The sequence below is a fragment of the Pseudopipra pipra genome, chromosome 12 (assembly GCF_036250125.1).
Source record: "Pseudopipra pipra isolate bDixPip1 chromosome 12, bDixPip1.hap1, whole genome shotgun sequence".
NCBI classification, from domain to species: domain Eukaryota; kingdom Metazoa; phylum Chordata; class Aves; order Passeriformes; family Pipridae; genus Pseudopipra; species Pseudopipra pipra.
Window position 1 is genome coordinate 19,428,553 of NC_087560.1, and position 14,066 is coordinate 19,442,618.

Here is a 14,066-nt window from a genome sequence, read left to right on the forward strand (position 1 = left end):
CCAATCACATCCCTACGGGCGGTGCTGCCACCGCGCGGCCGCTGCTGGTCACGGCACCGCCCGGGTTGAACCCGGATCGGGCTCAGCCCGACTGGCCCTCTCCTTTTTCACTCTTCCTTGAAGAGTTTCCTTTTCAGCTCTTGCTCAGACACCCACAACCGACACCATTTTCTCTGTTCCAACTGCATTTATTAGTTGCCAGCCCCGGGCAAAGCCCCTGCAGGGCCCCAGGGCAGCCCCGCCGTGCTCACGCTTCAGCCTTGGCCTTGCCCGCGGGCTTGGCCGCCTTCGGCCTCTTGGCTGCAGGCTCTGCCTTGGCTGCGGGCTCTGCCTTGGGCGCAGGCGGGGCCTTGGCTGCCAGCTTGGCCTTGGCCTTGGCTTTCTTCTCCTCCTTGAGTTTGTGCTGAAAAGGACAGGGAGATGATGAGTGTGACACCCAAAGCACCAACCCAAGTGTGCCAGTCCCACTGCCCCACTCACGTTCTGGGCGTGCCGCAGGATGGTGTTGCGGCGCATGGTCTTGGCGTAGGGGTTCAACTTGATCATAATCCTCAGGTTCTTCAGCGGGTTCTTCTTCAGGACCCTGCGGTGAATCTTCTTCCTGAAAAGCACAGACACGTAGTGTCACCTCATTTTGCAATGGCAGCTCTGATAAATTCTCCCTGAAATTTGGGCAGCTTAAATTCCTGAGGTTTAGACCCAGAAATTAAGAAATCCCAGCCCTGTGACAGCCCAGCACAGAGATTTCTGATGCCATAACAAGACCTCACGTTTAGCAATGACTAGAGAAACCACACGTGACATTCATTACACAAAACCACTTACTTTGGAGCACGCAGTGCCTTCTGGATTTCTTGGCTTCTCATGATTCTTCCGATATCTGTATTGGTCATCTTGTGCATCGGCAGGCTGGGAAACAAACATTCCCAGTGTGAGTGGATGATAAAATCACTGAGAACAGGCACTCAGGAAGCAGTCCCAGTGTCCCTTTTCCCCCCACACCCCTGGGCTGCTCTCCCAGCCTGGGTGAGGGGCTGCACTCACTTGTAGTCGCTCTTGAGCGTGGCCGCCTTGCGCCAGGTGCCGTACAGGTCGTCGAGCTTGCGGAACGCGCTCTCCGTCCAGATGCAGAACCGCCCCACGTGGCCCCCCGGAGCGAGTCGCAGCAGGTTCAGCTTGTTCACGTTCAGGAGAGTAATTCCTGTTCAGAACCACGCAGAGAAATCCCTTTAATTTGCAATTAAATCAAGGAGGCACAAACGTTGTGGCTTTTTGGCTTTGACATTACAGAGCCACACACACCTACGTGTGAAAATCTATTATTCAGTTAACAGGAATCACTCTTTTTCCAGATACAAACTTATTTTCAACTGCCCCAAACCCAGTTTAGGGTTGGGAACAGCTGTGACATTTGTCACAAACACCCTCAACATCACCAGAACAGGTTGTTACAAAGAGCGTTATCGGCCACTGCAGCGGGTCAGAACTTCCACACAATCACGTGGGTCAGAAACACGGACCAATGAAGTGGAATCTCATCATTCCAGGCGGTCTCCTGCCAGAAGAGCAGCTGTGTCCCAGTTACCTGGGATGTTCCGGAAGGCCCTGATGATGCCGTTGTCCTCGTTGTAGATGATGCAGGGCCCCCTGCGCTGGATGCGCCGGCGGTTCCTCATCTTGCCCTTCCCGGCTCTCATGCGCTGGGAGGCATAAACCTGGGAAAGGGGGAAATCTGTGAGCATCCCAACAGCCCAAATCCCACCAGGCACCCCCACCCCCCAAACCGCTTCAGTCAGAACGTCACCATCATCACTGCGGATCTGCAACACGGACCAGTGAGGAGTTCATCACTCTTTGGGCTCCAAACACACCACTATTTGGAATTCCCTCTGTAGGGCTGAATCCCCTGCTCTTGGAAACACACCTTACCAACTCACCTTTTTGATGTCATTCCAAGCTTTAAGCTTCTTAAGGAGCAGAACAGCTTCCTTGGTTTTCTTGTAACCCTCCACTTTGTCCTCAACAACGAGAGGAAGTTCTGGAATCTCCTCGATGCGGTGACCTAACAAGAGATTATGTTACAACTGATCTTGGCTGGACCCATGTGTCAAAGCTACTGCCTTCTGTATTCACCAGTGATACAACATGATAAACTGGAAATTAAATTTTTCATTCAGCACTGGTCTGGTGGGCTGGAACAGAAAGAGTTTCATTCAGAGAGTGACAACACTGTGATCCCCCCAAAGTCAGAGATGCTCAACTCCAGGCACCAATCAGAACTTCCACACAATCATGTGTTTCAGAAACACGGACCAATGAAGTGGAATCTCATCATTTCAGCAAAACAGATCTCGATTATTATTAAGAGAAATTTATTCCTTGTACACTAATGTACTTGATTCTGACCTAAGATGTTTAACATACTCATTTTTAAGCTTGATGCTCCACGTGGAGGTGCAACTTGGCACTGCTGTTCAGTGAAATGAATGAAGTAATATTCAGGCACAGTAACCACAGCAGTGAAGTCCCAGTGGAGTCTCAAGGTCTGTCTCAGACAGGACTTGCTGTACCTGAGTATTAAGCAAACCTTTGCTTCCACGCACAGAAAGCCAACGGCATCGCCGTGTGGTGCAAAATTCCTTTGGAGTCATCACACAGCACCCAACACTGGCTCAAGCAAACATTCCCAGAGACAGAACTCCCACCTTTGGACATGACCAGAGCCGGCAGGGCAGATGCAGCCAGGGCAGAGCAGATGGCATACCGCTTCTGCGTGATGTTCACTCGGCGGTGCCAGCGCCGCCAGGTCTTGGTGGGAGCGAACATGCGGCCGCCTCGGCACATCTGAGGTGGAGTTAAGAACAACCCTTTGGAATATTCTCTTCCCAAAGTGACTCTTTAGTGCTTGCTCAGCGTTAGTGGGTCGTCAGCCACCCGTGCCAGGTCACTGACAGCAGGCAACTGTCCCTGAGCACAGAGTAAGACGCAAATTACGACATCATGGCAAGACAGGACACGTCACATGGTTCCAAAGACACAGAGGGAACTACTGGAGGACTCCAGTTCACTTTTAGATACTCAGGAATAACTTTTCAGCTGGCTGAGCTCAGTGCCCCTGCTGGAAGCAGAGCCATGGAAGGATACATTCCCAAAGGCCCCCTGGCCGGAGCGGTGAGTGCCACCCCCTCGAACGCGAGGGATCCGAGCGACGGCCCTGCCAGTCCCCCAGGACTCAGCACTGGTCTGGTGACCTGCAACAGAGACAGGGGCATTCAGAGTGACAACAGGGACCCTCCCAAAGTCAGGGAGCTGCACAGCTCCAGGCACCAATCAGAACTTCCACACATCATGTGTTTCAGAAACACGGACCAATGAAGTGGAATCTCATCATTTCAGCAGAACAACCTTGACCAGATAAGCTTATTCTCAGCATATTAATATACCTGCTGCTGACCTAATGTGTTAACACACTCATTTTTAAGCTTGATCCTCCATTTGGAGCTTTAACTTGGCACTGCTGCTCCTGGTGGGTTAAAATGTTTATGGGAAACCTCAGAAATAAAGGTTAAAAATGCACATTCCCAGCGCAGCTTTCCTGGGAAGCAGAAATCACCTGCACCTACAAGCTGCTGAAACAACTCTTAACAAATGCCCACTCGCAGGGGATTTTTGCTGGCAGAAGCCTCAGGTAAGTCTCAGGTGGTTAATATGGAGCAGGGATTCTTGTGAAGTAAGGTATCAAGCAGGTACCCCCGAAATGCCAGGCAGCGGAAGGATTTCAGGAAAATTTATTCCAAAGTTAAGAACACCAGATTTAACAAAGAAAATCTTAATGGTGCTTTGAACACCAGGCCTGAGAAAGACCTGCCCCTCTGCTCCTCCTTGGGCTTTATCATCACACAATTTAAAATCAGAATAATAATGTTAATAATCAGAACAGCCATGGTGCTTTCTATGCAGAATCCCACTAAAAGTGCTTCTCTAGTTCCAACTCCCAGTTGTTAGACACCAGATCAGTTATCACTGGGTCAGAACCAGAGCAGATAAAACCAAGGGCATGTGTTTGCCTCATGTCAGTCCTGCCATTGGACTGGTGAGAGCTGCTCTACAAGGCTTTGGTGGTAGCTACGTGATCTGTCTCTCCCTTTCTCCTCTCTTCTTGCTCCCTCTGCTTGTCTTTCTTTGCTCCTTTCTTGATGCTTAGGGTGGTTTGGAGCTGGAGGGATTGGATCTCGATTTAGGTGTTGTGGAAGTGGTTGGAATTTGCCTCAAGTGTTGTGGTTTAACAGTATATGCTAAATCAGTATCATAGAACATTTGTGGGGTGTCCTTTTGAACTCTGGCCAAGTCCTCTTACTTGCTCCCCTAAATTAATAAAGAAATCCCTTGGGAACAAGCCCGTGGCTGCTTCTCTTGATGCCGTCTCAAGGTATTAAAGAACCCAAATTTACAAAGCACGGTCTTAAGCTGTGCTAGGAGAAGTTTAGGTTGGATATTAGGAAGAAATTTTTTAGAGAGAGGGTAATCAGGTACTGGAATGGGCTGCCCAGGGAGGGGGTGGAGTCACCATCCCTGGAGGTGTTTAAGATGAGACTGGATGTGGCATCAGTGCCATGGGCTGGGAATTTACTTCAGTAAACAGCTGGAGGTTGGGGGGGAGTGAATTAGAGGAAATCCTTTTCCCTGAACACTCCCATGAGAGAAAGACTGCTTACCTATCAGCCTAAGGGCTCCTGCTGGACTGAATTAAGGGAGAGGCTTAGAAGGATGATAGACGTGTGTAATATTGTGTATATATATATATAGTTGCTTTTAGCTTGTACAGTATTTAATTTGTGTAGAATAAATGTATGTATCTTCCCTTCCCTGTCCCCCTACAGAGGTGTGTCTGCCTGAAAGGTTCTCTTTGGTGCTGAGGTAGAATTGTGGGAAGGGATGGGAGAAGCCTGGAGATTGGATTTTTATTTTTTGTGGTGGTTCAAACCCCCACGGGTTGGATCAAGGGTTGGACTCGATGATCTCGGAGGTCTTTTCCAACCCGGTCGATTCTATGATTAAAGTAAAACCCCCGGCCAAGCCAGTGAGTTAGCAGCTCCTGGGGCTGGAGGTCTCCCTGGCACACCCTGGTGGTGCCCTGGCGGTGCCCAGGCGTACCTGCGAGCTCGCTGACGGCGTAGGGCTGCCGGTTGTTCTTGCGCAGGTTGGTGTGCACGAAGTTGACGACGTCGGGGCGGATCGGGGCCTTGAACACGGCGGGAAGGGACACGTTCTTCCCCGAGGCCTCCCCCTTCTCCGAGTACACCGAGATCAGCGGCCGAGCACAAGCCTGGGGAGGAGGAACTCTTAGCACAGGGACAGGGAATTCCTCGATTCCTGGCTTGCCAAGCCCTCGGTATTGCTCAGAACTCGGGAGTCGTCACCCGGCAGTGCCAGCGCACCGACAGCAGGCAACTGTCACTGAGCACTGGGTAGGACGCAAATTACGTCATCACAGCAATATTCCCCCTCCACGGGGAGTGGGGAACTCCACAGCACAGCCCACAGCCAGAAACTACAGCCCAGGTCTCAAATTTAACAGATTTCCAAGGAATTTGGGCAGAATCACTCCAGCACTGAACCTCTGCGTTCTTTGATAAACACCTTCTAAACTACTGCCCACCTGCTGTTAAAAAGCCCATGGAAAACCCACCTGTGGTTATTTAGATAATTTTTTATTAATATTAGCATTACTTAGGTTTTAAATTTCATTGATTTCCAAGGAATTTAGGCAGAATTACTCTAGGACTGAATCTCTGCACTCTTTAATAAACACTGTCTTTAATTCTCTAAACTAATACCCACCTGCTGTCAAAAAGCTGATGGAAAACCCACCTGTGTTTGCTTAGATAATTTATTTATTAATATTAACATTATTTAGGTCTCAAATTTTATAGATTTACAAGGAATTTGGGCAGAATTACTCTAGGATTGAATCTCTGGGCTCTCTGATAAACACTTTCTAAACTATTTCCCACTTGCTGTTAAGAAGCCCATGGAAAACCCACCTGTGTTTATTTAAATAAATACTTATTTAGATAATTAATTAACATTATTTATATTATGTTTAACAGCTCAAATGCTGTAACCAACTTCTCCAACACAATTCAGACACTCACAATGACTGCAGACCATCAAACGGTCAGAATGAGTTTTTTGTGAAGTCTGGGCTCCCTGAAAAATTCCTGGTGTTTAAAAGTTTGCAAGGTGAAGATTTAAACTGCCCTCTGCATCAGCTGCCTGAAAAAGAGGCTGAAAGGATGTATCAAAATAGCCTACCAGTGTGAACAGCATCCTTTAAAAAAGAATCTTTTAGCATTAGACTGTATTGATTGTTAATTAATCTTGTAGCAACAGCACAGGCAAAGCATATTCCTTCCCTTTCTCATCCAAAATTCGTTTTGGAAGCATTAAAAATACTAAAACCCTCAAAATTAATGAGCTCATGGCAATGGAGGTGCTGTCTGTGCCTGTGACACTGGTCACTAGCAGCCTCTGGCCCTGCTGTGGGTGCAGAGATCCCAACACAAGCACCAAACCTGACGTGAGGGAACCAGAGCACAACCTGAACTGTTATTGGCAGGAAAAGTTGTTCATCTGCAAACTGGTTCCAGACCAAAGCCTCCTAAAGCCTGTTTTGCAATAAAATAAATTAAAAAAAAAAAAAAAAAAAAAAGAAAAGAAAGTTAAGAAACCACAAATGGGGCGTTTAGAGAAGCCGTTCTTTTTCACTCTACGTGGACCCAAACGCTCCCGTGGGGCTTGTTTTGCTTTAGACTAATACGTGAGGTAACTAAAAGGCCCTGCCAGGCGGCGATATGGGCCCAAACTGCGCTCTGCCCTAAGAAGGGGGGACTTTGGGCCACCAAGCCGAGCTCTGGCCCAGCCCGTCCCGGTCCCTCACGGTCCCCATGCGGCCGCTGACAGGCCCAAAATGGCGGCCGCGCTCCCCACGCCGCCAGCGCGGCCCGAGCGCTGCCCGCAGCGCAGCCCTGCCCGCCGGGCCCCGCTCCCCCAGCCCAGCCCCGCTGCCCGCCCGGCTCTCCCCGGCCCCCCTGCACTCCCCGTTCCCGGCTCCCCCGTCCCGGCGCTCCCTCACCATGGCGGCGGCGCCGGAGCTGCTCGTGGCCGTCTGCGCCGCGCCCCGCCCGGAAAAGGAAGGACGCCTCACTCCGCCTTAGTTATGACCAATGTCCCTCCGCGCCGTGCGCGCCGCTTCTGCCGCTCCGACCGGTCGAATCCCGACCCAGCCCCAACCTCAACCGGGCTCCCGTCCAGCCCCCGCTCTCTCCGGCCCCGCCGCGTCTTCTGGTGCCCGCCCGCGCCCTTGGGCCGCCTCTGTCCTTCTCTGTCCCTTCCCAATGCCGGGGACTCGTTTCCGGCGGAGGGATCCGGGGTGGTGCCTCCCCCTCCCCTCACAGCGCTCCCGTAGCTCCGGCGCGCGGGACGTTCGGTTGTGGCAGCGATGGCGGAGCGGCGGCGAAGGGCGGCGAACGTGCTGGGCGAGCTCCTGCGGCGGTGAGCAGCGGACTGTTCCCGGGGCTATTCCCGGGGCTATTCCCGGGGCTATTCCCGGGGCTATTCCCGGGGCTATTCCCGGGGCTATTCTCGGGGCTATTCTCGGGGCTGGGCGGGCTCCTGCAACGGTGGGGGCCGGGGCTCTTCCCGGCGATATTCCCGAGCTGACCGGGCTCCTGCGACGGTGGGACCTGGGGTCATTCCCGGGGCTGGACGGGCTTCTCCTCAAGTGGGTACCGGGGCTGTTCCCGGCGGTATTCCCGGAGCTATTCCCAGACTGTGCCGCCTCCTGTTCCCGTGGGGATCGGGGCTATTCCAGGGGCTGTTCCCGGGGTTGTGTGGGCTCCTGTTCCCGTGGGGATCGGGGCTATTCCAGGGGTTGTTCCCGGGGTTGTGTGGGCTCCTGCTCCCGGGGGGATCGGGGTCATTCCCGGGGGTCTCCGCGCTGAGGGATCTGTGACCCCGGCGGAGGCGCCGGTTGTGGTGGTGTTTAATGTGTGTGGGTAACTTGCTGTTTAGTTAGGAATGGTGAGGGGAAAAGGTCACGTGTGTCAATGTTTTCTTTCAGAATATGTGAAGAGGGAAGGGAGAGTGTCCCTGAACGTCCATATCTCTACGAGGTAAAATCATAGAGTGGTTGTTTTAATGGTTGTATAAATCTTGGGATTTTTGTAAGTTTGATAATAGTTCAAAAATAAAATCAGGTGGTTATTTAAATATATAGTAATATAAAAAAACCAGATTAGATATAAAGAATCAAGCAATGCTTCTCTGCATGGGAAAGCTTAAGTAAAAATTGATATTCCTTTATTCTTGAGAAAGAGTTGTTTGTTGTTTTTTTTTTAATGTCTCCAAACAGTGTTTAGAGCTCTCATGAGACAGTCAAAGAAGCAACTGATTGATATTTCACGTTACTTTAAAAGAGTATTCTCCATCTCAAGGATATCTGGTGACAGCAGTTGATAATTCAGTGTTCCCTCATAGTTCAGATTCTCTGAAGTTTTGTTCGTAGAACCAAATTTTAGTCTCTCCTAGAATCAGCTGGTTGGAATTTAGATTTTCTATGATTGGCTGAAAGTTGTTGCATTTTCACAGTTGATTTGATTCCACCCATGGCATGCAGTGTTCTCCTCAGGTAAAATAGACTGGGATTCTCGAATGGATGCAATAGGGTTGGAAAACAGGCTGTGGAGTTAGTTAATTTTGCAATTTCTGGTATAAAAAATTACTGGAAGGCAGCATTTCTATGTAGTATATTAAGAAGTTCTAATTATTATTTTCCAGACTGATGTGGAGATCTGTTTGGTTGGTGGCAGTTGCAAAAGTCCTGTCGAAAGATTTTGGAATGGGAGCAGCACAATGTATATTTTGCAGAAGGCAGTAAGTTTGTGTGCCAGTTGTTGATTTTTTTAAAATGTAATCCAGGCTTTTGAATTCCCATCAAATATTTTCACACACTTTGCAGTTTTTGATCTACCTACACTTTTCTCTTAAAGACACACCATGAAGAAGGTGACTCCATGGAAGAATCAAAACCAGATGAAGCTCTTTTTCCCTCTGAGCTTTTGCCAAAGGAGAGTCCTGGACCAGCAGCTCTTTCTGTGGGAAGAGCAAAGTAAGTCTCAAAGGTTTCCCTGCCCTATTGATGTAGTTTTCCTTTGCAGCTTTTGTCCCTCTTCCTAGTATTCAGAACCTCTGTTGTTTTCAATCCCCCAATTAAAATTGCTCATTAGTTTGTGAGGAGATTTTACTGTTTTCCATCCTGAAAAACTGTCTCCCCTGGTTAAAAGTTTTTAACAAAGCAGCTCAAATCAAGTTACTGGAAAAGCACTTGTGAGCTGTGCCATTGGGTTCGTGGGATTCACTGGGTGCAGGACACCAAAAAAAGCTTACTAAGACTTCAGTGCTTGTTTTTTTGCTAAAGCTTCTGTTAAAAAAAGCTTAAAAATTGGGGTCTTTACTGTTGTTAAAATACCAAGTCGTGGTACCAAAATGGGGTTTACCTAACTGATATATTTTAATGAGCTTGAGATGTAAAATTCAATATGATTTTAGATTCTTCAGTCAAAATTAATATGTTGATTATATTTTGAAGTATGATATCCTAGACTTCTTCCTTTGTGACTTTATTGTGCTACCTCTGAAAAGAGGGTTACAATCCTGCGTTCTTCTTGTAAAATGATTTGAGTCTGCTAACAAAGCATGATAGAGAGGAGTCAAGTTTTAATAAGGGACAAATTTAGGATATTTGCTGGCATCTAATTTTCCTCCTGCTCCCATTTCTAGGCAGTTGGTTTCCTTATATGCAATGGTGCAAAATCCAAACGTGACCCACCTGGGAATAAGGGACCTGGTGCTTCCTCCCCTCTGGATCAGGTGTGATGGTTCTGATCCTGAACACACCTGTTGGATTGGAGCTGAGCCTCTCAGAGCTGGAAAGAAGATCACAGGGATCACGATTTACATGGTGTCATGTGATGGTAAGGTTTGCTGTTGCACATCAAATTAAATGAGGAAGGCTCAAAAATGTGGCAGTTCTGATGTGACAACGCTGTGTTTGCTCTTTCTGTGATGTTGGCTTGGGAATGCTTTACATTCTTGGCTTTAAAAAACAAAAGGAGGTTAAAAAAAGAGAGAAGAGATGTTTTTAACCAGTGCTGTGTGGGGAAAATAGCTTTTTAATAGAATTAATGCAGCTGTATCTGTGCAATAACAGCACATTTAAACTGCTGCTATTCAGCTTCTTACACAACCACTGACTCACACTAAACATGTCTGTGTTCACCCCAGTTCTTACTAACAGGACAAATGCAAGGAGAATCCCTGTTTTCTAAAGGATATCAGGAGTCATTCTTGACCAAGTGGAGCATTTGAGAATGAATTTTAAGTGTCACATTGAGTTGTGTCAAATGGGGTTTTTTGATTCTCACGTTTTTCCTTTCCTAGGTCCTACAGCTGACAAAACCTGTTTTGCAAACCTGGAAGAGCTCAAAATGGAACATAAAAGAAGACATCATTCATCTGTGGTAGGTTTTTACACCCTGTCATGGCTTCAGTTTCGGTTTAAAAACTCTTATTTTGGGATCTGTGATGCTGGTTTGGAGAAACTTTATAGATTCTATATAGAAAACTCACCTTAGTATGATTCTGTAGTAGAGCAGTCTGTCCTGAGGTACCATTTGTAATGCATTTGTCTGATATTAACCCTTTTTTGTGTTTTTGTGAAATGCTTTTGCAATTATTTTGCCTGCACACAAACCCATCAATGCTGTGGCGGTTTTGTTGTTTTTATTTTTAAATCTGTTCATTCTCAGGTGACAACAAAAGGATTTGCTCAGTATGAACTGATCCAAGTTGCTGCAATGGAGGACACCATTGTAGAATCTGGAGGCAATATCTATGTTGATATTACCTGGAATATTGTTGACAAGATTCTGGAGACTCCCCCACTGATTTCAGCTGCCACTCTGGTAAGTCCAGCTGGGAAAAGCAAACAAACCCGAGCTCTTTGCACATCATGAGCAGTGTAAGGGATAGAAAATAAAACAACAAAACCTGTTCATAATGTAGATTGTGAATTATGCTGATGTGCCCTTCACAAAGGACAGTTTTAGGATTGATTTCTGAAGTTTGGAACTGACTTTAACTTGTGGAACTTGCAGAACATTGCCCTGGAGTCAGGGGATCCCAGGAGTCCTGTGTACCAGGTGTATCGGGAGCTGCAGCTTCTCCTGGTAAGCACAAGGAAGAAATTCCAGTTTCACATTCACATGGGCTGATGATTTTATGTGTTAATAACTTACTTTATTTAAAACTTCCTCACCTGTTTCGAAGATAACTCTAAGCTTTTATTTTAAAGGTTAAACTTCGAGTTCAGTTTTAGTTTTGGAATACAAAGAGGACAACTCCTCCAGAAATTCTGGAAGTTTCTAAATTCCTGGTTATCTGTGCAGAGATTTATGATTCTCACAAAGTTACCTGCATTTTGAAGTGTGACTCATGTGACTCCAGCAAGACCTGATTTGTTGTGTTGATTCTCACGCTGCCTTTAGGCTTTGGCTGAAGGTTTGAAGACGGGTGTGACTGAGTGGCCTGAGCCTCTGGAGTCTGAATCAGCTGTTGAACTGGTCCAGGAATTCCTGACTGGTAATGGCTGCTTTTTCCGTGGGGAGAGGGATTTCACATGGCACAGAAATAAAAGCAAATGCCACATACAATTTCTAAAGCATTAGAACTAGAGTTGTTAATTTTTGGGCTGTAACCTCCTGCACAGAGTAGTTAAATAGCTTAGTAAAGATCTGTCATTTTACTTTGTCCTAATATCATGTGTAAAAGTAATTATAATAAAAACATATTTTAAAAAAATATATCTTTTCAGGCTATATCCTTACCCAGTGAAACCATTTTTAAAATGAACACTTTTTTGTCTATTAGTTGTGTGTTTTTATGATGTGCCTGGGGATTAATGAGAGTGGTTTGATGATATTTCTTTTTCATGGTGGTAAAATTTGTTTCTTTTCCTCTACCAGATTTAAAGAAGAAGCTGGATGGAGACTGTGGGTCTGGGAGCAAGGATGAAACACAGGTTTATGCAATTTCCTAACTATGTAAAAATAATGGGAGAAGGTCTAACAGGCAATTCTATCATTAATTTGCTTTTCTTGCCTAATTTAATGATTTCGGGCCAATATAATGGTATCAGCTGGATATCTGTCCTATTTATTAGAAGTTTATGTTATTTTAAAGCAATGGGCAATTTAACACATCAAAATGTGTTTGGTTATATTAAGATTTTTTACCTTTCAATCTACAAGGAAAGGTTTAGGTCTATTTTCTTTCAAGAGAGAAGTAGCATTTTGTTGATAAGCTAAAAATATTTTGATTTCTGCATCAACTAAACCAGTAATATTTCTTATCAGGAAAACAAAAGTTCTGTATTCTGAGATTTTGGATGGATTTTGGCCTCTCAGGGCACTGCTGGGTGTACAGACAACACTTGGCTGGGATCTAAAGTCTCTGACAGGAGGCTTTGCTTCCTGATCCAAGGCCAGCAGTTGTTCAGTGTGATCATTCTGGAAAGAATCAGGCTCACTTTTAAATAAAAATATGCTTCCAAATTACTATGCAGTGATAGTTTCCCTGGAAAAGGGGGAAAGTTAGTGATGCACCCAGTTTTGATCCCTGGAGAAATTAAGATATGTAAGGTTTTTGAATCTCAATCCCCTTTTTTATTGAAGACCAACAAACTCTTTCAGAAAATCCAATGTGACACGGCTGCAGTGGACAGTTACATCAAATCCATCTTCAGTGAGAGAGGAGACCTGGATTTTGCTGAACAATTATGGTGCAAAATGAGAAGTGAGTGTATTGGGAGCTTTTCCTTTCCTTCCTCCCTTCTCTGTGTCTGCTGGACCACATTGCTCTGTCAGGGAAGAGGATGGACGTTTCTGAGTTTCAAGGACTGATCAGCTCTTCAGAGAATTGGTGTGAACAGTCTCCAAACAGCTCACTTTGGGGGTGTGAGGTGATGTGCTTTCTTACAACATCCAGCAGCAGCTCCTGGATTTTATTTTGTTTGACTGTAAACAATTGGTATTGCCCATCTGCTCTGAAACAGAAAAATAATTTCTACAGTTTTCATTTTAGATCAGAAGGACAATTTTCAATGTAAATAGAGAGAATGATGCCAAAATCCGTGCATGACAATCTGCTGCTGCCATGCTCTCAATCATACACAGTTCAGTGCTGTCTGATCATTTTTAATTTGTAGTAACCTTTTTTAAAGCCATCATGTGACAAAGATACAAAAAAGCAGTGCAGTCTGTCATTTCAGCTCTCATTCTTTAATTAAAGGATTTTATTCTTGTGTGTTGGGTTATTGTTACTGACTTAACAGTCCTGGGCTGATAATGAAATGATTGTGTCTTTTTTTTTCCCAGGTGTCAGTTCCTACCAGGAGCTGATAGACTGTTTCACACGGGTCATAAAATCCCTGGAACGTGGTGAGATCCAGCCCTGGGTGTGTATTTGTGTTTCACAATAAATCTTGACATTTTGAGCAGTGTCAAGTAACATATTTCCTGTCACTTCACTGCCCTCGGTTGTGTTAGATTGTTTTTAAACTACTTCCCTGTGTCACAGCTTGTTTCTGTTTCTATTGTTGTACTTCCAAACAATGTTTCTGATGTTTCACCTCACAAGGAAACTTCTTCCATGTCCAGATTCATCAGGGGAGCAGCAGCTTCCTGCGGAAGTTGATCCAGCAGTCCTACCATGGGAAGATGGAGGTGGTTTCCCTCAGTGGCATCACTCCCATCCAGATGCTCTTTGAGATTGGCTTGGATAAGCTGAAGAAGGATTATGTCAGTTTTTTCATAGGTGAGCCTGAGACCTGTTGCCTGATGAGGAATTCAAAAGAAAAGCTATTCCATGCAGGAATAATGAACTTTTTGGTAACCTCCATCTCTCTTCTCTTCCCATCTGCTGAAGTGCAGTTTCCAGCCTCCTTAATA

General features: G+C 46.2%; 2 protein-coding genes and 5 non-coding genes across 8 annotated transcripts in view; 1 reads left to right on the forward strand and 6 right to left on the reverse strand.

The window, feature by feature from the left end:
* Nucleotides 1–167: 167 nt before the first annotated feature.
* Nucleotides 168–7,379, reverse strand: RPL4 (ribosomal protein L4). Its single transcript, XM_064669265.1, has 10 exons — nt 7,136–7,379; nt 5,155–5,326; nt 3,145–3,251; nt 2,706–2,844; nt 1,938–2,062; nt 1,586–1,715; nt 1,045–1,201; nt 826–909; nt 481–601; nt 168–403 (listed from the first exon to the last, which is right to left on the reverse strand). Exons 1-10 carry the CDS (start codon nt 7,136–7,138, stop codon nt 248–250), a joined length of 1,194 nt encoding a protein of 397 aa, XP_064525335.1. The 5' UTR covers nt 7,139–7,379; the 3' UTR covers nt 168–247.
* On the reverse strand, nt 1,477–1,547 carry LOC135421158 (small nucleolar RNA SNORD18). Its single transcript, XR_010433882.1, has one exon. It is a non-coding gene; the product is annotated as a small nucleolar RNA SNORD18 (small nucleolar RNA).
* LOC135421156 (small nucleolar RNA SNORD18) lies at nt 2,270–2,340 on the reverse strand. The gene has a single exon (XR_010433880.1). It is a non-coding gene; the product is annotated as a small nucleolar RNA SNORD18 (small nucleolar RNA).
* LOC135421159 (small nucleolar RNA SNORD16) lies at nt 2,907–3,006 on the reverse strand. Its single transcript, XR_010433883.1, has one exon. It is a non-coding gene; the product is annotated as a small nucleolar RNA SNORD16 (small nucleolar RNA).
* LOC135421157 (small nucleolar RNA SNORD18) lies at nt 3,327–3,396 on the reverse strand. The gene has a single exon (XR_010433881.1). It is a non-coding gene; the product is annotated as a small nucleolar RNA SNORD18 (small nucleolar RNA).
* On the reverse strand, nt 5,397–5,496 carry LOC135421153 (small nucleolar RNA SNORD16). Its single transcript, XR_010433877.1, has one exon. It is a non-coding gene; the product is annotated as a small nucleolar RNA SNORD16 (small nucleolar RNA).
* A 48-nt stretch (nt 7,380–7,427) lies between the features above and the next one.
* ZWILCH (zwilch kinetochore protein) overlaps nt 7,428–14,066 on the forward strand; it is a 67,748-nt gene continuing 61,109 nt past the window's right edge. Inside the window, exons 1-13 of one of the 2 annotated variants that reach the window (XM_064669261.1) lie at nt 7,428–7,554; nt 8,123–8,174; nt 8,839–8,934; nt 9,051–9,169; nt 9,841–10,034; nt 10,501–10,580; nt 10,869–11,024; nt 11,217–11,288; nt 11,607–11,700; nt 12,084–12,139; nt 12,810–12,912; nt 13,494–13,573; nt 13,776–13,932. In XM_064669261.1, coding sequence (XP_064525331.1) covers nt 7,502–7,554; nt 8,123–8,174; nt 8,839–8,934; nt 9,051–9,169; nt 9,841–10,034; nt 10,501–10,580; nt 10,869–11,024; nt 11,217–11,288; nt 11,607–11,700; nt 12,084–12,139; nt 12,810–12,912; nt 13,494–13,573; nt 13,776–13,932 — 1,312 coding nt within the window. In that variant the 5' untranslated portion in view covers nt 7,428–7,501. The remainder of the gene's footprint in view (nt 7,555–8,122; nt 8,175–8,838; nt 8,935–9,050; nt 9,170–9,840; nt 10,035–10,500; nt 10,581–10,868; nt 11,025–11,216; nt 11,289–11,606; nt 11,701–12,083; nt 12,140–12,809; nt 12,913–13,493; nt 13,574–13,775; nt 13,933–14,066) is intronic. The other variant, XR_010433851.1, reaches the window with a different exon arrangement.